Source organism: Lissotriton helveticus, chromosome 3_1 (genome assembly GCF_964261635.1).
Source record: "Lissotriton helveticus chromosome 3_1, aLisHel1.1, whole genome shotgun sequence".
NCBI classification, from domain to species: Eukaryota; Metazoa; Chordata; class Amphibia; order Caudata; family Salamandridae; genus Lissotriton; species Lissotriton helveticus.
The window spans coordinates 155,436,784-155,462,602 of NC_136061.1; the positions used below are offsets into that span (position 1 = coordinate 155,436,784).

At 42.5% G+C, this 25,819-nt stretch overlaps 1 protein-coding gene across 4 annotated transcripts in view; it reads right to left on the reverse strand.

Annotated features, from left to right (window-relative positions):
• GTF2IRD1 (GTF2I repeat domain containing 1) overlaps positions 1-25,819 on the reverse strand; it is a 1,361,292-nt gene that overhangs the window by 501,081 nt on the left and 834,392 nt on the right. For all 4 annotated transcript variants that reach the window (XM_078679432.1, XM_078679431.1, XM_078679429.1 and 1 more), the window contains one exon: positions 5,186-5,490. In XM_078679432.1, coding sequence (XP_078535558.1) covers positions 5,186-5,490 — 305 coding nt within the window. The remainder of the gene's footprint in view (positions 1-5,185; positions 5,491-25,819) is intronic.

Genomic DNA, 25,819 nt, shown 5'->3' on the forward strand with positions numbered 1-25,819 from the left:
GACGATCTAGATATTTTCCTGTAGGTTCATGGATAGAGTCCCTTGTCGACACTATGGGTCTAAAGGGCGGTTTCATCAAGTTTTTATGTATCTTTGGCAGCATGTGAATACTTGGGCTTTTTGGGTGATCTTGTAGTAGGAATTTTTTGTCTTTATCAGTGATAGTCCCCATTTCTACTGCTTTGTTGATGATTGCAGTCAAGGTGTCTTTGAATGAAGCTGTAGGATCATTTGGTAGTAACATGTAGATGTTTTTGTCTAGTACATGATTATTCACACTTTCAAGGTAGAATTCAGAGTCCATTACAACTAGGGCGCCACCCTTGTCTGCTTTGCAATATTTAATGTTATGGTTCTCAATGATCTGATTGATGGCTCGAGACTCTTTAATAGACAAGTTGGATCGTTTGGATGGTGATTTTTTGAATAGGTCTTTAATTTCATTCATTGTGATTGTCTCATAGGAGTCAAAAATCTTATGGCTCACTGGTGCTAAAAAGGTACTTTTGCATCTCAAGTCTAACAAGGTGTCTTCCGTTTGTGCCATTGGTTCCGTAACAATGTTTGAGAAAAAATGTCGTAAACAAAGTGTTCTCATGAATTTAAACATGCTCACCTCCGTTTCCAATTCATTAGATTTGTATGTTGGCACAAATGATAGGCCTCGTTGTAGAACATTGAGTTGATTTCTAGACAGACTCTCTTTTGAAATGTTAATAATTAGGTTGCTTTGCGGCGTAGCAATTGCACCATCTCATCCCACTGTGCCCTGCCATACCTGGCTAAAAGACCCTGCTTATTTGCAATGCGCCATTGAGTCTCAGCTTGAGCAGCTATGCGCTTACCAGAAGCGCCAATTAACTTAGACTCCTTATCTGGCAGAGGAGCATCTCCTGATGTCTGGGAATTCGCCCGCTTACGAGCATTAGAGACTACCAGGGAATCTAATGGCAACTAGCCCTTAATAAATATGGGGTCTGTAGGGGAGGCCTCATATTTTGTGTCAACCCTTGGAGTCAAGATGAGTGCTCTCATTCGGTCCTTTAAAATCAGTGTGTCTCATCATGCCTTTAAGCAAGGGCAGTATTTGTGATGACCTGTGTGTGGATCCAAAGGTTTTGAACAAAAGGTCTTCCTCTAGTGATGCTTTGTGTAGTGCCATCCCATGATATTGTGCAGCCATGGCAATGAGATGGCTTGGCTGAGTAAAGGTCTGGGTCATTATCTGCAGGGGGATAAATTGTATAATCTGTCCATGGATCTATAGGGAGATGTATCCCCCATCAACAGCATTGTTATCATCATGGTGAGATTGTTGAGAATCCTGAGGAGTAATTTGCAAGGGATTCACAGGTGGAGGTGGTGGTGATGGTAGATGAAAAGGACTTGCAGCAACAGATTTCCTCTTTAAAGGGATCTTGTCAGAAGGGTCCTCATCAGAAAGCTTGCATTTGTGAGGTGACTTGGTGTGAATACGGCCAGTCTCAGGGTTATTATATATCTTCTTTTGCTTGGGATCTGGTGTTAATGGAATAATGTCTAGATTCGGATCAGAAGAGGTTTCTTTCTGTTTTGGCACCAACGTTTTCGGTGCCGGCATAAGCTAGCCTTTCGGCACGGAAGGTTTCGGTTCCGAAGGTAGCTTGGATTTTGGCACAGAGGATTTCGGCTCCGAGCCGGACTTGCGTTTGGAACCGGAAGGCTTAGGGTCCAAGGAGGACCTTTAACGACTCGGTATGGAACCGAAAGGCTTGACTGACTGTTTCGGTGCCGGGCCCAGAGTAGGCGTGTGAGAAACGTCATCTCGGTGACCACCTTAGCCAGGAGGCAGAGGTGGTGCCGAAGCCTTGTGTTTTTCCAGAGCAGTTTGTGGGGTCAAGGGGTCATCGGTACTCACGTCACCTTGTCCCTGCGGCAGTACTTTGGCGTCGAGGTCTATCTCGAGCTCCGAGTCTGAGTCTTTTTCGGAGAAGGCTTCCTCCTCCTCTGCCGCTGATGCCTCAATGTCTTCTTGGCCGGAATCTTGACCGAAGATGTCTGGCGTATCTTCAATGCTGCATCTCTCGACGTTGAGCCCGATGATCGCAAAGAGTTTTCTTCGATCGAAACGATCTGCAAGTGTCATAGTCTTCTACTTTGTGTTTGGGAGACAAGCACAAGTTGCACACTTCATGTGAAATAGTGCGCAGATCCTTCGCGTGGCACCCAGGACAGAATTTAAATGGAGTCCGATCCATCAACGGACAGCTGACTCGTCCCGGTTAGGCCCAAAGGCCACCCACAAAGCTTCCCGATCGAAAATGTGATTCCGTTGCTAAAACGATACACAGAGAATTGGGAAACGCATACAAAACAATACCGTCGAGGATAGAGAGGATTGCACATCAAGGGGAACCCGAAGAACAGTTTGGAACAGAGTACAGCAATACATGCCCGAACCCAATGGTAGAAAAAAAATAATCTAACAATGGAGTCGATAACCATGCATACGATCACAGAAAGGAGGAGTCACCTTACCTAATGACTAGGAAAGACTTCTTCGATGAAAAACAGCTTGCAAACATCCAGACCCAACACTAGATGGTAGGAGTATGCAAAACACATGTATCTACAGCACACAGACCTCGAACATTAAGTTCCTGGGCAAAGCCCAACTTGTGATCCTGCCAGAGGAACAAATACACCTTCCCACACTCAGGCCTTTGTCTATGGTCTAAGAGAAGTTTTCACATAGGGCTATTCACCAGCTGGGTGGCAATTGGAAGGCTCATGTAAGTTAGCCGTTACGAGTTTTGGGCAGGTAAAAGGTAACTTTCTAAAAGTTACTTTCCTTTAATATTTATCAAACATCCCATTTCACCATTAAATTGGCCTTTTGATAAATACTAAAAAGAGTAGTTGAATCAAGCCCTATCTGGTCTCAACCCTGAGCAGAAATAATATTTAATATTGCTTCACAGTGTTTCACTATGGGCCAGCCAGCCTTTCTACAACAAAAATAGCTTTGCTAGTTACTGTAACGACATGGTAACATTACATTTCTACCCGTCCAACGTTTAAATAGCAGGCACCTTGTGAGCTACAAGGCATACTTAGAAGTGACTTAATAATATTTAAAAGGAAGGTTTAGACCTGTCAAAAGAGTTTATGTTGACAAGCCGAACGGCAGTTTTTACACTGCTCCATTCAGGCTACAATGGTAGACCCAAAGCTATGTTTCCAGTGCTGCTGTAGTGACTGGCACAATAGGTGCTGCAGTCCATCAGTGGCATTTAACATCCAAGTCCTGGGTACACTTTGTACCATATACTAAGGACTTATAGGCAAGTTAATAATGCCATTTAGGAGTACACCAATTCAACCAAGTTAAAAGAGGAACCCCAGGCACTTTTCTACTGGTTAGTAGGAGTAAAGTGCAGAGTTTTAAAGCCAGCAAAAATATAGGGTTCAGCAAAAGGTGAAAAATCTGTGATGACCACACAGAAAAGGCAGATTTCCCACAAGGTCTTTTGTGCACAGAGTTCAACTGCCAGTAAAAACAGATAGGGCAGAAATTGTGAGGTAAACCATGCAAAAGGTGGCCACTTCCTACAGTATTGCCAAACAACAGCAAATGCACCAGATCATGGGACACTACATCCCTACCACTACATTGTGTGGAATTATGCAGTTCATGGTACCAAATATTAAATTATTGAGTGTAATGATTAATTATTAGAAGTGCAGTGTAAGAAAAACGTCAATACATTAAAAGAAATTGGGAACGGTCATCCACCTACCCACAAGATGATGTTATAATCCACATGTAGTGGTGGTGGTGATTCAGTGTCCCACAAAAGTGTCACTCGATAAAATGAAATAAAACTATTAGAACACAGCTCCTAAGTGTTTTTATGAAGTAGATGAGTCCCTTCATTGCTCCTAATAAACACTGCAGTTTTCTTGAGTATCTGACAGGATACATCCTTTCTATGTGTAAATAAATAAGCACTAACCCTGAAAAAAGCTAGGAGGATCCATGGCCATTATGTATAGTAACTTTTCTCCTGGTCTGAGATTTGTCATTGTAAGTCATAACAAAGACTTTTTAAAGACAGGAAATAACTACCCCACCCCAGTATCTGGGCTACATTACTATCCTTCACTTAACTATTTTAGGCTACATTTTTATACGTTGCTGCAGTAGAAACTACTACACCTCACAAAAGGTTCAGGTAATAAAAATCAAACATCAACAGTTAAACAATAACCGCTTAACCAATAAAGAAAAGGGGTAGGTGAGGGAGAAATTTTTTTGAAAAAGAAGAAGAAGCCTATACACACTTGTTACCCAATTATACAAAAACAGTTATTTTTTATTATAAATACATAATTAAGTTAAAATTGTTCTGGAAGGGAACAATAGCACTCAAAAAAGAAAAATGTTGGCAAAACATAAACACGTAATTCACATGCCATACCAGTGGCTAACATACAGAAATAATATATACAAAAAGGAACAACACAATGAAAAAATAATGTGTCCTTTCTCAAATTATGGCCACAGAAGCGTCAACGGCGTTTCAACCGCTAAATAACTGTGCGGTCATCTTCAGGACGAAGAGTTGTTATGAGCGTTTAATTTCTCAATAAAGAGCCAGCCACTCACAAGTTCAATGGCATATAAATCAAGCTTCAAGTCTGTTGTGACGAAACTGGCACCAGGAGTCTTATGAATTAAATCATGGCGTCAAAATACTGCCTTCTAATGTCTTCACAAAATCGAATAATTTCACAGGCTACAATTGCCCCAACCAATATGCCCAATAAATCGGCAATTGGTGTCAGTTACACGACATACACCCCTTGTGGGTTAGCACCGAGTCTACCTGAACCTTTTGTGAGGTGTAATAATCTATTGTCCCTGGATTAGGGTGGTTGGACAGCCCCTGTAGTCTACAAATGCAGTAGAAACTACGCCACAAATGTGTGTAATTTCTACCTGAATCAATTGATTGTATTTAATAGTTTCCTAATTTACATCTTCATCAATTTCTTAACCAAGGGCATAAAATAGGCACATATACTGGCAGTATCCCAACCATACAAAGACAGAAAAACATGTCTCAGTTGTGTAGAGAGATCACACTGCACAACCTTTGGGTATACAAAATATGCAAGAAAGCATACTACGTGAAGTAATTACCACAAGAATCTATGAAGTCATGCAAGGCAGAGGTCTTCTGTTCTTCTGATGCTCTGGAGAGGAGCATCTCATTGGCAGCATTCAGTTCATGGAGGCTGCTGGGTGCTTCCTGCTTAAGGTGAAGGTGGTTCGGTAGAGGCATTCCATAGATTACATTATTCATAGCTCCAGTAGATAAGGGATCGTGACTGGCAGATTTGGTGACCTGAGGGATGAGGCAGGAGTCCTGACTGGGTTTGGACACTAAGGCAACACGATTCAGATCTACTCCAGATGGCAACTCTCTGCTGGACTCATCTACCAACCTGAATATGAAGATAAAGATGACATTAGTTTTGTGGTCAAATGTAAAGACTTGATGTACTCTAACACACATGCCGGGACTGCGGGACTAACGCAAGCATTCACACACCCACACACACTTACATTCACATAGGTGTGGCAAAAGCAATGTTGTAATTTTTACTTTTGAATACTGTATTGCAGAAAACGTACATTCTATTCTAGCACATAAAAGAGGAGGAGTTATTCCATTAATATGATGTATAAAACCATATTCTACATGTTATGCTTGACTGATATGGTGTATAAAACCATAATTCTACATTTTATGCTAGACTGAAATGGTGTAAAAAACTATAATTCTACATGTTATGTTCAACTGCATATACTTTCTATGTGTTCGATGCTACAACATCCAAAATACTTACTCCTGAGATTTGAAGGTCTAACAGTTTCCCTAAGTTTGAGTGTTGTTTTGCGTTAGGTCAACCAACACCTACTACGTACTACTTCTTTAGACCCTCCATTCTTTGAGGCAGCAGACAGTGGCAGTACTTAGGGAAGTCTGTTTCAGCCGTGTGGTCACGGGTGAGCTTTCCTGCCCTACAATAAACGTTTTGTAAATCAACTTCAAAACTGCCCGACACACTTCTAAAATACAGCAGTATGAAAAAGTTGCCAGTTAGGTGGTTTGTGCACTTGTTAAAGAAATAAATAACAAAGGTACTCTGCAAGCTCAGGTACAGTAGGACCTTAGTCCCAATAAATCAATAGAAACCATCACTCAACCCTAAACAGAACAGAGCCATCCTTACACAGACCAGACACAGTGACACTTGGCCACCATGACTGCAGTCAGACAGAAAACAAGAATGAGGGTTCAAAGGCATTGCCAAGAGGGCTATAAGGCAACACATAACATAAGGACACTACAAAATACTGACAACAGAACATATGTAGCTGTACCTGGGGCTTGCTGGAAATGGCAAACACATACTGCTTCTTCATCTCTTCAAGATTGAATTCTAGACCGTTGAATCACAGCAGACATTAAACTCTTTCCTGAATGATTTCCTATTATTCCAAGACTCCTACGACCCAATACTATCAATGTAACTCTGTCACAAAATCACTCTGTCCTCGTAGTGCGAATGTGTCGTTTCGTTCTCTACTGTGACAGCACACCTATCACAAAACCACTCTAGGGTCTCAGCTACAAAGCTGTAACTTTCTCTATAGCCTCTCTTGCTTAACTTGTGGAGTTCGACTAAGAACACGCAACATGTAACGCGCAAGAATTGCTTGCTTTTCTTAGTGAACTTCCATCTTCCATTAGATGGTTTGACTACATCTTCTAGTTTGGAAAAATCTAATCAAAAGCTCAGAAAGAGGCATTCATATGAAAGGATCGTCACAGTCACACTGTTACCTAGGTTCTCTTGAGATGATATGAATTAACATATTAAAAGATAAAAACTCCAGTGACTACAGAGACAATATTGTTGGTTCTTATAAATTGTGGTAGCATGCAGCACAACGTACTCCTGTATATCAACATGTTTTAATTATCTTTGTGTTTTATGGGCGTTGTTTCACAATGTGCTGCTATACAGTGGGAACCACTGCTTCCATTCCACTGGCACTTACATGACTTCCAGACGTACGACTTTGTGCTGCTGGAGCAAGAAGCAGAGTCCAAGCGTGGCTGAGTGAGATAAATCCGTAAATGCTGCCTACCATATCCCAGAGCACTAAGGACCCATAAAACATTATTGAATCTCGTTTACTTGATTATTTTATCTTTCATGTACAAAGCAGCACATATGTGACACAGTAGATATGTATGTCTCAAAGTTGTATGTGAAAAATAAAAAGGGAGTGACCCAACTATCCAAGGGACAGGGTACCAACACAACCAGTGTAATAAAGAATGTCCCTTGGTTTAGATATCAATCATACTCTCAGTCTCACCACAACTCAAATACGATATCAAGTGGTACACCCTCTGTCAGCTGTAAATATAAACACAAAAAAGCTAAAAAAGCCCCAAATTAAGAAAAAATATATAAATTTATTCAATACAATGATAAAACATATATAAAAACATAATCACCCAAATATTTCATAAAAACAATTAAAACCCAGAAAGAGACAATAATAGGTGAATCAATGTGGAAACACCGTTGGTTAGAAATTCATTAGAATTTATAGTCACTGTTGGGTAAGAATCATCAATGTCCCAAACATATAGGGGCATATTACCAAGCAATAGCGATAATTATCGCTATTGCTGGGTTAGAGACAAAATTTTACCGCTGAGCTGCGGCGATTTTTACCGCAGATAATCCTTGGTATTACCAAGGTTTATCGCAAATGCGATAAAAAACGGCCGCAATGCATGAATATCGCTGAAAAGTCAGCGATATTCATGCATTACCGAGCTAATGCTCTTAGCCATGTTATCCACCTCCCATTGGATAACATGGCTAAGAACTGCTCAGGGCAGGTGTTAGCTTTTGGAGATATTCGCGCTTAGCGCAAAAATCTCCAAAACTTGGTAATAGGAGATAGCGATGTTAGCGACTGTTTCCAGTCGCTAACATCCTGGCACGCCCACTTTGCATGTCATTAGTGATAATATCACTGACATGCAAAGTGGGGCCCAAGATGGTCGCTATCTCCTACTAGCTGTCGCTAACTGGTGTTAGCGACAGCTAGGTAATAGGGAGATAATTTTATCTCCGCTTTCTTAGCTTTTAAAGCCAAAAAAGCGGAGATAAACGCCATTGATAATATGCCCCATAGTCCCTTGAATTTGATATAACAGAAGCGTTGACGCGTTTCGGTGAGTTGCTGGGTACGCACCACCTTTCTCAAGACCACAATATTTGAATGTCTCTTTTCTTATAGCATATAAAAAATATATTTTCCAATAATCTAAATAAAAATGTATAAAGAACATATATCAAAAAACTATTAATAAAACACATTACAGTTTGCATAGTGTACACATAAGTTTAAACATCAACATATATCTAATTATCAATGGGTTTAATAGTCCTAATTTCTCTCTCCCCTTCTAATTCCTAGTGTTTTATTCATGAAAACCATCCCAGTATACATTTCTTACACGTAAATTTGAACATCAACATTATACCTAATTGTTGTTCACATAGCGACCATTGATTTCCGAGCCCCCTTCTACTATTTTACACCATGCATTAGAGTCTGAAACTCAGTATTATGGCATATCCGATCCTATTTCCCTCCCCACTGTATTCAGGGATTTTGATTCTATCCACAGCTTCATGTGGGGTTCTATTCACACTCCATACGCTCACTGGATTCTAAGTTTGTACTCATTCTAACTCACATACTTACTGATCTGTTTTGTGATTTGGGAAAATGCTACCAATCCATGGATGTCTCACAACGAATCCATTGTGCCTATTTAATTTGGCGGCACACTTACTAGTTTCTGTGACCGCTATAATCACATAGATTTTCTCATACGTACCGGTCAATTTATTAATAATCCGGTACAGGGCACCCACAAGTTTCGTGAACTTCAATAAAAAGATGTCTTCAATTGCTGTAACGGGATATAAAAGAAATATTTATATATATATATATATATATATATATATATGTCTCTATCTCCTAAATGCACCAGATAGCTGCCATGGGTACATCTCTAATGTTAGCAGTTCCCTAGGCATATAAGATCTGAAGGTGATTACCTGTTTTGATCAATGATTCTGTCGCCTAGTTTCTCATGGGCCATATGTCACCATAAAGAGATTTTCAATGGCCTTATTAGGGGCATTAATGACGTGAATGGCATTAATAAACAAGGTCCACACCTCCGTTTGTACAGATCGACAAATCTTTTTTAAAAATCTAGAGAGCGGGATGAGAAAAGATTACACTAATGTTGTTATAAGTACACGAATGCCTAAATCCCCTCCCAATCACCACATTGCCTTCTTACTTATAGGGTTCATAGAAATTTACCTTTAGTCTCCGGTTGTCACATAATTAAAATGTATGGGCGATATATCGCCGTTTTGATGTGGCGTTTTAAGTCCAAAAGCACGAGTTTGCCTTTTTTAGGTCTGCAGTTACGGAAAACCTTAGAAAAAGAATAAACAAAGTTGGCCCAATTAGACCGCACTGTCAAACGCTCTAAAGATATGGCGTTAGTCGTCAGCAATTCTTATGCGATAATACTGTCTAGAGAATAGGTCCCCCTCGTATGCCGCTAGACGATCACATACCTTGAAAGTTTGTAAAGCGTTGCACGTACGGCCCCAGGCGGTATAGGAAATGTCCTCCCGTAGTGTGCCGTTCTTTAAATACGATTCAGAAAAGGGGGTGGTGATGAACAGAGTGTCTGAATTAAGCAGACCACTCTTACCCAGTCCAAAGATCAGGGCTTGATCCATCACCGTTATTTATCTCACTGCCCCATCCCAGCTCAGAACCTGGCTATATGCAAATTAGTCTGTCCCTGGCCCAGTGCATCATGGGAATTAATTCAGGCACTCTGTTCATCACCACCCCCTTTTCTGAATCATTTTGTCCACCATATGCGTGGAAGGGTATACTCAGATGTGAGTCCCTTGCTCATTGCACCATCAGGATTCAAGCAAGCCGGGCCGACGACGCCTGAAATGGCAGAAACCCCGGAAGCTTGTTTCCTTCCCAGTATAAGAATTGGCTTGGTAGTTTGCTTTGCCCTGTTCCCATCATGCACTGGGACAGGAACAGACTAATTTGCATATAGCCAAGTTCTGAGCTGGGATGGTGCAGTGAGCTAAAAAACGGTGATGGATCAAGCCCTGATCTTTGGACTGGGTAAGAGTGGTCTGCTTAATTCAGGCACTCTGTTCATCACCACCCCCTTTTCTGGTTCTTTAAATACGTGCACGGCTTGTTTTAGATGCCGAGCACCTGTGTGGTTCTACAGATGCTACGTCGTGGTCGCCTGCTAGTCACGTCATGACGTTGTGCGACTATGCTAGAAACGGTCTTGAGTTACCGTATTATAGCCTTGGGAGTGATGATTTTAAAGAACGGTGAATAGTTCTTTCAAATAAAATCGTTGTGTGCATATGTATATGTCTTACAGTGCACAACTGAGAATGGAGATAGGCAAAATTTATAAAAAGTTATCGAAAGATATATAAAAAATAAACATATCACGATTTATGCATCGACATTGCAAGAAATTGACCATTTCTTTTCGTCAATCATGTGGGTTCATTGGAAATGCGGGCAGTCAATGTCGTAACATATAACCCCCTTACAGACAAGTTACTCAATGAGGTCTATTAGGTGACTCCGTGTGGGGAATATAAAAAAATGTGTTTTTGTATTATGCACACATGGTGGCCTTGAAGGATACAAGTCCCTATGTGATGACTCCGAGTATGAGGTGGCCAACCAGGACGTGGTGCCGGCCGGACGACGCAGAAACAAGGGGTGGGTTAATTGATAAGTTTTTCCCAATCCTCTTTTGAGTTCAGCCTGTTTCTTACTGTGTTTAAGATCGATATGTACCATTGTTTGCGTTTAGTGGTCATATCTCCTCCTCGTTTGCTACCACTAATTCTTTCTAATATAAACCAGCTAATCTCCTCGAAAGTATGATTTTTTTGCAAATAATGTTCCACTAAGGGTGCATTAAGTTTACTATTCCTGATGGCAGATTTGTGCTCCTTCAGGCGTGTCCTAAATTCTTGTCCTGTCTCGCCTATATAACCTAGTTTGCAAGGGCACAAACGTAGGTAGACTAAGTTCTTACTTCTGCAGTTATTTAAATCTTTAGCAATAATAGTCTGGCTATTATGTCTAATGCTGCTTACAGCTCTCACAATTACCGCATTTATAGTTGCCCATCACTTTGTTTCCTTCCAGGTTCAGTTGTCTAATTCCCCCGGGCTCTCTATAAGTTTGCACTAAGCTCTTTTTCAAATTGTCATTACGTTTAAAAGTGAAGATGGGGTGTTCTAACACTGACGATTCACCATCGTTAAGCAGTATCCAGCTGGAGTTGATGATATTTTTAATCTTGTTGCTCATATTTGAAAATTGACTCACAAAAACAATTTTGTTAGCTGTAATATCCGTAGATTCTTTCTTTTGTGAATCCTTTTAATTACGTGACAACCGGAGACGAGACTGAAGGTACATTTCTATGAACCCTATAAGTAAGAAGGCAATGTGGTGATTGGGAGTGGATTTAGGCATTCGTGTACTTATAACAACATTAGTGTAATCTTTTCTCATCCCCGCTCTCTAGATTTTTAAAAAAGATTGTCGATTCGAACAAACGGAGGTGTGGACCTTGTTTATTGATGCCATTCACGTCATTAATGCCCACAATAAGGCCATTGAAAATCTCTTTATGGTGACATATGGCCCATGAGAAACTAGGCGACAGAATCATTGATCAAAACAGGTAATCACCTTCAGATCGTATATGCCTAGGGTACTGCTAACATTAGAGATGTACCCATGGCAGCTATCTGGGGCATTTAGGAGATAGAGACATATATATATATATATATATATATTTCGTTTATATCCCATTGCAGCAATTGAAGACATATTTTTATTGAAATTCACGAAACTTGTTGCTGCCCTGTAACGGATTATTATTAAATTGATCGGTACGTATGAGAAAATCTATGTCATTATAGAGGTCACAGAAACTAGTAAGTATGCCGCCAAATTAAATAGGCACAATGGATGAGATGTGAGACATCCAGGGATTGGTAGCATTTTCCCAATCCACAAAACAGATCGGTAATTATGTGAGTGAGAATGAGTGCAAACCTAGAATCCAGTGAGCGTATGGAGTGTGAATGGAACCCCACATGAAGCTGTGGACAGAATCACGATCCCTGAATACAGTGGGGAGGGAAATAGGATCGTATATGCCATAATACTGAGGTTCAGACTCTAATGCATGGTGTAAAATAGCAGAAGTGGGCTCGGAAATCAATGGTCGCTATGTGAACAACAATTAGATATAATGTTGATGTTCAAATGTACCTGTAAGAAATGTGTACTGGGATGGTTTTCATGAATAAAACACTAGGAATTAGAAGGGGAGAGAGAAGTTAGGACTATTAAACCCATTGATAATAAGATATATGTTGATGTTTAAACTTATGTGTACACTATGCAAACTGTAATGTGTTTTATTAATAGTGTTTTGATATATGTTCTTTATACATTTTTAGTTAGATTATTTGAAAATATCTTTTTTATATGCTATAAGAAAAGAGACATTCAAATATTGTGGTCTTGAGAAAGGTGGTGCGTACCCAGCAACTCACCGAAACGTGTCAATGCTTCTGTTATATCAAATTCAAGGGACTATATGCTTGGGACATTGATGATTCTTACCCAACAGTGACTATAAATCCTAATGAATTGATAGCCTAGGATGTTTCCACATTGATTCACCTATTATTGTCTCTTTCTGGGTTTCAATTGTTTTCATGAAATATTTGGGTGATTATGTTTATATATATGTTTTATCATTGTATTGAATAAGTTGATATATTTTTTCTAATTTGGGGCTTTTTTCGTTTTTTTGTGTTTATATTCACAGCTGACAGAGGGTGTACCACTTGATATCGTATTTGAGTTGTGGTGAGAATGAGAGTATGATTGATATCTAAACGAAGGGAAATTCTTTATTACACTGTCTCAAAGTTGTAGCCACACATGATGAGATTATCATATAAGGCAGTGCATGCGCCCAATACTGTACACATACTTTAGTATTCTGTTCATGTACTTTCATCTCAAAGACAGTAAATAGGTATAAAGGAAGCACAACAAGTTTTTTGCCCAGGATCCCGCAGTCTGACAAACTGGGAAAAGTTTCACATCTTGATTTCCAGAGTTGACAACTGTAGGAAAGTAGGATCTGCTTTCATGGTTACCCCCACATTTTGCTGGAGCCAGTATGTTTTTGGGCCGAGCCTGGGCAGCACATGCGCTACTCTGCGAGGCATGATGTATTCAGGTATGGAATTGAAGCAGCACCAATTTCCCCGCCCATCTTTTCAATTGTCTCCTGTTACTGTCCTTTCTAAATCGTTGCTTTTCATTCATGAATAGGCTTAGTAGTCCATCATTGGTACTGCCTTGTCTGCATTTGTAACCTCCCATGAGGACTTGACGTTTTACATGTGTTGTTACATGGTCTGCTTTGTCAAGTCTTCAATAATTTGCCCATATTCCACCCACTACGTGGTTAACTACAAGCAGCACGCTGCCTGCTTTTATTTTAATTAGTAATGCCGGTGCGCTTTAACTATAGTAGCTGCGTTTCTTATTCACTTTGGCAGCGTGGTCTGATTTAAGTATAGCGGCTGCGCTTCTTTATTTATCTAATCTGGCAGTGCAGTCCGCTTTAGCGGCCAAGCTACAAAACATTTTTTTTTCTTGCAGTGAAAGCCCCCGTACCATGCTTTCCCTTATTTAGTGGCTGCGCCCCTTTCTTTAGACGCTGCTGCCGTATTCAGGATACAGCCAGCTGCGTCAGTGGACACCATTAAAGTGAAAGCAGGGCATGGGGTGCTTTTATTCCCAAAAACATTTGTGAACAAATATATATTTTTTTTGGGTAAAAGCACCTCATGCCGTGCTTTCACTTTAATCGTGGCCACGCCCCTTTCTTTACTGCAGCAGCATCTAAAGAAAGGGACGCAGCCACTACGAAAGTGGTCGGGCATTTGCAAGAGTTTGCGCTACTGGCATTAGAAATGACAATGCCTTTTATACATGTGCTGGTTTTGAAAACACATAAATAAAATCATTGTCATTTACAATGCCAATAGCTTAAACGCTCGCAAACATGAGACCTATTGCATTGCAAATGCTTGTTTAGATAGTCGGACCGGGATCCTGCTAAGCAGGAACCCAGTCAGTGTGCTTCCTCCCTTAATTGACATGGTAAGTACTTCTGTATGTGAACCGTTGGCTAATGGCGTACCCTTATATGTCCCTAGTATATGGTACTAAGGTAACCAGGGCATGGAACACCAGGGGTATCCCATGGGCTGCAGCATCTATTGTGCCATCCATGAGAGACCACTCAAACTCTGACTACTGGCCTGCCAGTGCAGCCTATGTAGGTTGATGCTAGCACCTCTTATAACAGATATAAGTTTTCTTATATCTGAGATCACTACACTTAAAACCTATAACTCAACCCTAAGGCAGACCTTTCAATTCTGAAGGCATGGTAATGGGTTATAAATGTGAGGGTGCGCCTGCATGAGCAAGACACTCCTACACACCCTGGAGTTGATTCTCCAGGCCTTGTAGGTGCAGCCAGCTAGTGTTATACTTAATAGTGGGCATCCATCATTATGTGATGGCTAACTATATAATGGCTGAGCCGAACCTGGGCATGGTTGGTATGAAACATGATGGAATGATACCTCCAACACCGTTACCAGCCTTCCAGGGTTTGCTAGTATGCTTGTGCTGCGACCAACCCCAGGCACGATTCTGCCCTCTTGCGGCTGAGCTGAGCTCAAGCATGGGAAGGTAGTAGGAACAGTTTCTTACCTGTAACTTCAGTTCTCTCGTAGGAGTATTTACATGATAAGTAATAAGCACTTGAATAGTGCGGGACCCTGGAGCACATTTTAGATATATCTTCTTAAGTGGGATTTTCCACCTTTCTTCTGGAAGGCCTGCAAAGACACTTAGGAGATAGAAGGACAATAATGCAGCCTAAATAAATAGGCTACACTGGCCGCATCTTCATCTTGAAGTGAAAAAAGGGAGCCAGTATACTATATTTTGTACCATTTTTTTTGTTGAAATAATTTTTATTGCCATTTTGAAACAACGCGATACAATATCACAGTTAAACACAAAATAAGGTAGGCACCGTAGTTTTGGAACATACACAGACGAGAGTAAATTTTTAACACAGGAGTATTTTGTTTTACTAATCAAAGCAGGGGTTGTTAACCTAAATCGAAGTTTTAAGATTCTAATCCGTATCCGAGCTAGTGCTGTCCGTATCAGAAGGAGGGTCACAAATATTTCCCCTGTATGTATTCCACGCTCCCCAGACCCTACTCCATTTCTTGGGGCATCCTCTATTTCGAAACACTGCCCGTTCTGCTATCATCGCAGCGTCCATATCTTGTCTCCAGGCCGATACTGAAGGTGACATCCCCCCTCCCCACCTCTGCGCTATATTCCTCTTCGCTACCATCATACCTAGTGTCATCCAGTTTTGGCCATAGCGAGTGAGGTCGTTGGGTTCCCATATGTTTAAAAGACATCGCTTGGGGTCAGGCAGTATGGAAAGTTTCTCAGATTGAGACATTGTGCGCATCACTTGAACCCAATAGTGGGCAATTTGGGGGCATTCCCATATCGTGTGGTAGAAGCTACCTATTTCCCCACATCCCCTCAGGCAGTATGGATGTGCAATCCGTTTCATCTTGTGCAGTGCATCCCTCGTGTAGTATGATCTATGAAGTATACGGAGTTGTACCAGGCGAAGGCGCGATGGGATACCTATTTCTTTCGGGGACGAAGTCGCCTCCTGCCACTCTGAGTCATCAATGTCACCACAGTCGTTATTTTGTACCATTTTTGAAGTGTTTAGCACACAGAACAATCTCCTTCACAGAAATTCTTTTTTTTATGATAGAGATGATAGGAGAGGACAGAAAAGCCCCATAGGCTGCCATTATATGTCTTAAAAATAAAAGCTGTGCCTTTAAGTATCCAGAGAACACCAGTATCCCATAATGCACAGCTAGTGGCAGTTTGAGGGCGATGAGAAGTGAATGCAATTTTTTATGTGATGGACCCCTCTGTCTATTCCACAGGGGAGAAGGAATGGTTGCCTATGACTTATCATGGAAATACCCGATACGAGAGAACTGGAGTTACAGGTAAGAAGCTGTTCCTTCTCTTGTAGGAGATTTTCATGTATAGTCATAAGCACTTGAATAGACTAGCAAGCCCATCCCTATAGAACGAGGTGGAAGAGACAGAAATAAAAGGAATGCAGATTTAAGCAAATAGGTTCCTAAGGGAAGCCTGCCCTACTTGAGCATCTGCCTTGACATCCAAGTCTAGGCAGTAGTGTTTAGTGAATATTTGAACTGATCTCCAGGTTGCAGTCTTGCATATCTCTGCAAGGGGTATATTACAAAGCAAGGTTGCAGTCGCTCCCTTCCCTCTGGTAGAGTGAGCTTTAGGCTTACCAGACAGAGATTTATTAGCGTTTTGGTAACAGAGTAAGAAGCAGGAAACAATCCATCTGGAGATGGACTGCTTAGGAGTCACTAGACCTGTACAGAGAAAGCTATAGTTTACAAATAATTGGTCAGATCTCCGTAGATCCCTAGTTTTATCCAGATAGAATTTTAAAACCCATCTAACATCCAGGGAATGAAGAGATCTCTCTGCTGGAGTAGATGGATGCTGGAAAATAGTAGGTAAAGAAATCGTATGATTTACATGAAAATCCGAAACCACCATAGGGAGGAATTTCGGATGAGTCCTCATAACTACTTTAGATGCATGAAACACTGTGTATGGCTCTTGACAGCAAAGTGCCTGAATTTTACTAACCCTGCGTGCCAATGCAATAGCCACAAGGAAAGCCGTCTTCCAGGACAGATGCTGAAGAGACGCTTATGTATGGGTTCAAAGGGATCCTGCATAAGACGAGAGATGACCAATGTTAAACCCGGGGGTCTCTAGTTGGCTGAGGTAGGTACCTTAGGCCAAATAGGGAGCCTTGCTTCCATGTCCGGGAAAGGAGGACACTTTCTCAGATAGCCCCTGCTCACCCCCTCGGTAGCTTGGCACGAGCAGCCAGGCTTATCTTCAAGGCAAGTGTGTAAAGTATTTGCAACCACGCCCTGAGTAAGCCAATGATGACACCACAAATGGACTCCACATGAGTTTCATAGAAAAACAAGTACATGTTTATATAAAAAGATATACGATGAGAACACACAATATAAATCCAACATATGCGTATTTGTAATATTCCTGCTGGCCGGTTATTAGGCCAGCCAGCCCTTGTAGGTTTTGGCGGAATTAATGAGCAGTTCTAGATGATCCAAAGCAGTCCTAATGCAATGCTATGCAGTTTGTGATGCAAGAATCAGGCACTTCGCAATCTAAAAATAATGCAGTTCGTTATGCAACATTCAAGCAGTTCGTAATGTCAAAATAATGCAATGCGTAACGCAACAGTCAGGCAGTTCATTATTGAAACTAATGCAATGCGTAATACAACAATCAGGTAGTTCGCTATGCGAAAATAGTGCAATGCGTACAGAGCCGCGGAGCTGAGCCGCGCCGTGAGAAACCGTGAGAAGCAGAGCCGCGGAGCTGAGCCAAGCCGCGAGAAACCGTGAGAGCTGAGCTCAGCAAAGCAGAGCCACGGGCTGAGCCAAGCTGAGGCCCCTCCCCCCCCCCAAAAAAAGTGCCGATTACCGGGTAATTAAGGGGCGGCGGCGGCACCAGCGGGTCCTAGCACCGTCCTAGCACCGTCCTCTGTGCAGGCTCTGGCGGTGCGGGGGTCCACTGGCTGCACACGGGCACCAGGAGCCCAGGAGGTGCCTTGGCGGAGTCGGAGCAGGTTGGAGCGCAGGAGTGGGGGCGGAATACCACGCAGCAGGTGAGCGTTTGGTACCGTAGGAGGCACTGTAGGAGGAAGGTGGCAGATTGAGTAGCCGCTACCTACAGATGCTGCAACGCTCGGGCCTCTGCCTTGCCTTGTCTTGCCTTGTCTTGCCTCTGTCTTGCCTCTGCTCTACCTCTAGCCCCAGCACCAGCCTCATACAACTTCAGCCGCAACAACAGCCTTAGCCTCAGCCCCTAGCCCAAACCCTAATATCCAAACTTCTGAATGATTTAGCAACCTGTAACTTGCTAACCTGTTAAACAGTGCCACAACATCCAACATCCAAAAGAACCATTAAAAAACCTGCCAAAAGTCTCAGGCAAGAGCCGTCACGCCAGGCTGGACTCCTTCCCCGGAATAGGAGGCGGAGGTGGAGGTAGAGGCGGCACAGGCAGGAGTAGCATTTTATTTGCCGAGGGGCAACGAGGAGTAGCGAGCGCGACTGCCATTAGCAAAGTAAGCGTCGGGGCGCCTCGCAACCACCCTAGACCAGGCGTGTCTAGTGGCTTCCGCTCGCAAGGAAGCAAACACAACATCAAGCCCAGCCCTGCCCCGGTAAAAAACGTACCCAAATCATTCAAAACCACGAGCGAAAGAGAGCACTAGCCAAAGGTGCTTCGATCTGCTGGGAAATCATGCGATCAGGGAAAGTGTGGCAGGAGATAATCGAAGAGTCAAAAAGAAATGATGAAGATAAAGATCAAGGGCCATTTAAGAATCAAAAAAAAAAAGAAGAAGGCCTCACAACGAAGAGACTAGTGTATGCACCCGAAATGTCGACAACTAGTCCCAAAAAAATCACTGGGATTCAAAGAAATTCTTTTTAAAGGACCCAATGGCTGCCATTTACGCCCAAAGCAGGAACAAGCCCACCTGCCAAGCCCAATTACACCTGCATTTAGGCTTAATAACAGTGAATACCTGCCACCAAAGAGTAAGAAGGAGGAAAAGGATGCACAAAAAATTATTATTGCGAATAACCCCCTGACCAAACCAACAGAACAGCCTCAAATCTCTCAAACTTTTGCCAAGTCAAACTGTAAAACAGAAGGTTGTAAATCAGTTTTGGTAGTAGCTCAGATACATGAACACAGTTCTCCAGCACCTGAAATCATCACAAAAACAGATAAAAGGAATAAGGAGAAGGATAAGAGTCCTACAAACAAAGAAAATAAAATCGGGGCCGAGCATATTACCGCACAAGACGACGCGTGGTCAACCTCCTTTTCCTTACCAAATGAGATAAGTCTGGACCGTTCAATGGAATCAAACATACAAACAGAAACGCAAACCCGCTCTCAAACCCAAGAAGATCGCAACAATAAACAAATTCCGCAAGGAAGACGCAGATTATCACTAGAGCAGGAAAAGGGCCTAGGCGGAGAAGAAAGGTTGGAATCTACACCACTACGTCCAGATAATAATCCCGACAAACTGGACGAGATCTAGGGAGAAGATAAAGGATGGCCAAAAAAGTTAAACCTGACATCCCCAATAAGGATTTCCTCTGTGAGTAGGCTAGAAGAAGTGTCTGAGGCTTTGGAAATACCGGCTGGAGAGGTTTATAAGGCCCCGTGGAGTGAAGCACTATTAAACACCTTGGAACAGGCAATAAGGGCCCTGAATTTTCAATCGGACAAAATGGACGTACAAATCGATTTAATAAACCTCATCGCTGGACATATTTCGGGCATAAATACCAAGCTGGACAACATGGCAGCCCTTATACCCAGGAGGGTAGGCAGGGCACAACACACAGACACCTCACAAACTCAGCCAAGCTGTGTATGTGGTAAATTGGTGGATAAATTGTCAAACCTACCCGATATCCTAAATGATATCCTAGGGGCAGTGCAATCATCAATAGGGAACAACAAAAACATGAGCCCCAGTGGGGTCAAGGAGGCTGAAGAGGAAAATGGGAGCTTAAATGAATTCAAAGATCTAAGCATAAATTACGACCCGGAACAAGAGGCAAAAAAGCCAAACGAGAAATGTTTAGAGCAGAGAGTTCGCCAAATTGATGACACACAAAGCGCAAATGATATTTTAAAAAATACAAAGCTAACAAAAAGACAAAGAAAACGCGCGAGAAAGGGCAGGGTCCAGCTCAAGGAGTCACTGCTGACAAATAATCATACTTACCCTATCTTTAATCAAACAACATCAACGATAGAGAAACGACCAATGGAAAAAAATCCAACAAACCTTTCATATAAGGCTCTAGATGACTCAAATCAGTCAAGAGTGGAGAACGGATGTAACTCGCAGAACGAATCACTGATCTCCCTAATTCTTACAAAGTCAGACCACACACAAGAAAGAAAAAGTCTAAACTCACAAAAACGTTAAACCACACAGCAATCAGGTAAAGACAAGACCCAAGTTAAAGGGGATACAAAGCCACGTAGCCAAGAGGATTTTGGAAAACGGGAAGTATCGATACAGCTGGCAGATGAAAGCCCAATACCTAAAGATAAAGGAGCAAAGCGAGATATGGGGACCCAAAACTCGCCTAAGCATGAGGAAAAACAAACCATTGAAGGAGACAAAATCATCCCATGGCAAACCGCAAAAGAAAACAGCGAAGAACAAAGTGTAAGAATGCCTATAAAAATAAGGATAAATGAAAACGGGAGATTATGTAAGCTGCCACAAAAAGAACAGCACATAGAGTCCACACAAGTATCAAAGTACACAAAGAGCGACAATCTTGAAGATGCCAAAGTAGACGGAAATAAGTTGAATATAGTTAGGCCTATTGCCCACATTGCTCAATCAAGCAGAATGACCAATATAAATGGAGGAACAACAAAAAACAACCAAGGGCAAAAAGTAAAAGAAGACAATCCAGCAGCTCAAACACAAGGAGAAACCGCTGAAAAACTGTCATTTGTACCAGAATACCACACAACTGGCGGACAAGACTTCTTGAATCGAGGTAACATAATGCGGCTTTTCAAAGAAATTCCAGAATTAGAAGAAATATCCTCACAAGACATTCTATCTGTAGAGTTTAAAACCAACGAAAATAACACAGATGTAGAGGAGTCCTTGACAACCTGGTCCTCAAAGGCCGTAGTAGACAGGATATACGCCACGAGCTTGACCTTTGAAGCATGGGGCATTGGGCTGAGACGTCATAAACGGAAAAAATACCCATTTCCCCTTTTAAAAACATTCATAAATCAAAAGCAGGAAATTGAAGTTGCAAAAAACCTGAGGTCATGCCTAAAGAGCGCGTGTTCTGTAACTCCGCAAAAAACATCACAAGGAGTAAAGAGACAGGTAAGCTCAGAGGAACAAGAAAGCGGGCTGGAAAAGAGCATCGATTGGTCTTGGGTTCCTAAGGCCTTAAGCAATAAGTGCTCCTAACCAGCATAAAAGGCCAACCGAGGACAAAAAATCCCAGCAGCAGATAATACTTTGTAATGAACGGGAACCGGGGAAAATTCAAAGAGTTAGGGATGAATCCAGCACGTTGAACTCACATACAATCCGTATCTGTTCTTGGAATGTCCATGGCTTCAATAATATGGGGCAAGACCATGAAACAGCGAAATTCCTGGAACAATATGATTTAATATTACTTCAAGAAACTTGGAACCTGAGCCCAGTATCAATCCCCGGTTACATAGAGTTTCATATCTTTGCTGAAAAATTCTCTAACTTTGGGCACCCTAGAGGATGCCTAACAACATACATTACTCAACAGTATGGATATCAAGCAACAAAACTCACAAGGACAACCGATTCAAATTTACATAATCAAAACTTACTAGTGCTTAACGACTATGTCCACCCAGAAAAAAAACGGAAGAAGGAAAGACTTACAACATTAATGACCCTGATCCAAGCGCTACAAAAGTCACATGAATTGTACTCCTTGATTATCTCTGGAGATTTTGACAGCAACTTAAAAAAGGATAATGATATACTTCAAGAACTCGGAGAGTTGGGTCTGTCAATCTTGAATGGAAATGCAAACGAGGATTGACCTACAGCAACAACTTTTTTAAGTGGTAAAAGGCAATCAACAATATACTATACAATAATCAGCAGCAACCTGGTGCCGAAAGTAACCACATTTGCGGTCAGGCAACGCATAGAAAGTGACCATTTTCCATTAATTACTAAAATCAAAATCTTTGCTAACAAAACTCAAAAAAGAAACACCGTAATTCAATATACCGAAAAATTCAACCTACGAAACTAAAATGGGGTGGAAAAGATATAAAATCAATAATGGATAAATTTAAAGAATACTTGCTTGCAATGACAACCAAAGACAAAGAAAATCCCATAAAAACTTGGGAACATCTATGTAATGCCTTAACAAGAAATCCTCCAGCCCCGAATTTGAATAAAGGAAGAATCGATACCGGGAAGAAGCCATGGTTCAATCTCACCCTCCGGGAGGAAAAAAGGAAAATCTCACACGAAGTCCGAAAGCAAATCATAGCGATGAAAAATGGAAAGAAAGCAGACGAGGCGAAATTAAAGGCCCTAAGAAAAAATTATAAGATGCAGCTGGGTAAAGCAAAAAAATCATACCAAGAAGGATTTTGGTCAAAACTACTAATTGCCGGTAAAAACAAAAATGGCCGGTCATTTTGTGGCATAATCAATAAACTGACAAAGGGCAACCAACTAAGACAAGAGGCAGGAATTGGAGAAAGCAATTGGATCCAGCATGTCAAAAACATGTTCACTGGCAGGGAGCAGGAACAAAAGTGGCATAGTAAAAAAGAGTGCGAAATATGTGCCAAAAACTTGGAACACGCAAAAACTTTTTTCAATACAAAAGAAATTCTGCTGGAAGATATCAGTATGCCACTACAGGGCAACGAGAACCTGCCCAAAGAATACATTGGTAACGATAATGCTACACCATCAAAAACATCAGAAGAAACAGTTCCAGTCCCAGACATGCTGGTAACCACTAAATAGCTAAAGGGAATAATAAAATGTCTAAAAACAGAGGGTGCGGCAGGCCCAAATGGGCTTCAAAATGCTCTTTTCAAGAGTTCTGGCCTGAATATTTAACACCACTTTTCAACTTGATTTACAGCCAAAACAAAATGCCCAAGTCCTGGAAAGGGAATATGATACATCCAATTTTTAAGCAAGGTGATCATAACGAACCGGGAAACTACAGGCTTATATCGTTGATTGACGTGGAGGCGAAACTATACGGATCATGTTTGTTGCTGCTCCTCCAAGATTGGATGGAGGAAACAAACATAATTCCCATGTTCCAAACGGGTTTCAGGCCAAGGACAGGCACATTAACAAATTTGACAACCTTGGCGCTCCTAAAGGAAAAAGCAGAAACAAAGAAGATCAGATTGTTTGCATGTTTTATAGATCTGCAAGCAGCTTTCGACAGGGTGAATCGAAACCAATTATGGGAAAAATTAAGATCATGGGGCTTTCCGAAGAACATACTGGAGGCAATAATAGGCTTGTACAGTGACACCTGGGCAAGAGTCAAACTGGGAGACGGTTGCAGCATTACTGCCGAAATCACCACGCAGCAGGGCTTAAAACAAGGCTGCGTCCTGGCCCCTAGCTTGTTTAATCTTTACATGGCAGACATCGTCAAACATATGCAGGTATGGGAAGGACATCCACCGAACCTGGCAAACACTCCGATTCCTTTTTAGGTCCCGCCTGCTGTCGCAAAGCGATCTATTGCAATCATTTCAGTCATTTTCCCTGTCAAGGACTAGGCAGAGACAACAGACTGTCACGCGCACGCAGCCGGCCGGAATCGGATCAGGTCACGCGCTCCGATCCCGGCCGGCTGTTCACAACACATGCACACGCAGGCACAGGCAGGCACACACGCAGGCACACACAGGCACACACGCAGGCACACACAACACACACACACTCACCGTATCTGCCTCAGAGTGCGCCCCCGCACGTTGGATCTGGTTGGGGTGTGGCTGTAAGAAGCTACCGTGGCTCAGTGGAACTACCCGTGGAATGTACTCTACTGCGAGGTGCTCTCGCAAAGGGTCAGTGTGTCTGGGATCTCACCTGCTCTGCCGCCGCTCCCAGCGCCTCTCTCCACCGTCGCTGGTTTGCCCGAATGGCCGCAGACACCTGCAGGGCCGTGTCATAGCCGGGCGCTGCACTGGGGGCCTGCGGTAAAGCCGCCACACGGGTCCGAGGCGCCAGCAGTCGCCGCCCCATGCCGGGCCGTGCAGGAAACCGCCACCAAGAGCTGTGAGCCATCTGCGGCCGCTTCCGAGGGACTGAGCAGCAACAACACACGGCGGAGCGGGAAGGTGCGCCCCGGAACGTGCATGAGTATATACCGCACAGGCTAGCCAAAGGACAGCACTTCAGAATACAGATTGCAGGGTCGTAGAGAGCGCAGCCATGAAACCAGTCCTCCTCGTCTCCTCATTACTTCACAATTTGCTTTAAGCTTTTATTTATTTTTAAGCGCCCATCCCTCCTCCTATCGCCTGTATTTCTTACTCCCTCCATGCTCAGGGGAAGCAGGAGACACACAAATGCATTTTTACTAAGGTATGAACCACCTGCAACAATAAATTATTGTGTTACAAGTTTGTTACATCCCACGGGGGCATGGGTCACAAACACAGTGCTAGGGGATTGCAGGAGGTAAATCAGGACCCCTAAATGACGTTCATGATGGAGCGTGGTTATTTTTACACTAGAGCTATTGTTGTTTTATATGCCTCTGCCACGTGTGTAAAGTGTGCATTGAGGATTCAGTGCACTTGTGCCCCCTTGTGGTGGGGAAGCAGGTGTGCATGGGGAGCAGAAAGATGCAGTGTGGGGGTGCACCGGGAGTCGCGCTCCTACTTGGAATCACCCCCTACCTCCATTACATGCCAAATATTCAGGCAGGCGACTCAGGGTTTTTAAGCCAAAAATGGCTAAAAAATTTTAGGAGTCTCACACCTACAAATAGCTGTGCTTTAACAGGGTACATAACGTCCATCAATTTATTTTTAAAAAATCTACTTCTTTGTAGTGTCTTCTCTAAATGTTACCATGAATGCCCAGCTAAAGCATTCCTGCTCGCAGGGGAGGAAATGCACGTGTGAGCCGAGGTCACACATAGAAGACACCCTTTCACCTAGAGTGCAGTAGGCCTGCGCAGAGGATTACACTCGCCTGAAATGCTGCTGCTCTGAAACGGGCACTGGAGCCTTCTGCAGTTGTGTGCAGTGCGAGAGTTACCCTGCAGGTCACGCCACTGCGTGCTATAGTGCTGGGGCTGGGAGAGTCACACACCTGGGGTGCTCCTGCCACGCAGGACTAGGATAAATAAAGAAATGAGTGAATTCGGTAACTTGCAGGACAAGCATCCACTGAATTGTCCCTGCTGCTATGGTGGTGGGGATGAAAGTGTGCGCACTGCAGGTCACTGCGGCTGCGGGTGGGGAGGGTCAGCCACTCACTCTCAAAACCCAAGCAAACCTAATTACACTTTCTAGGAACATTCTAGAATCGCTTATGTTGGTTTAGTGATACAGGATTGGGCGTTGAGAATTTCTTTTTTTTTAATTTTGGGGCGGACGGTTTGTATAAATATACATTTACCTATGCATGACTCCGCATATAGTGTGTGGGGCTCTGTGTGTGAGTGTGTTGGGTTCTGTGTGTGT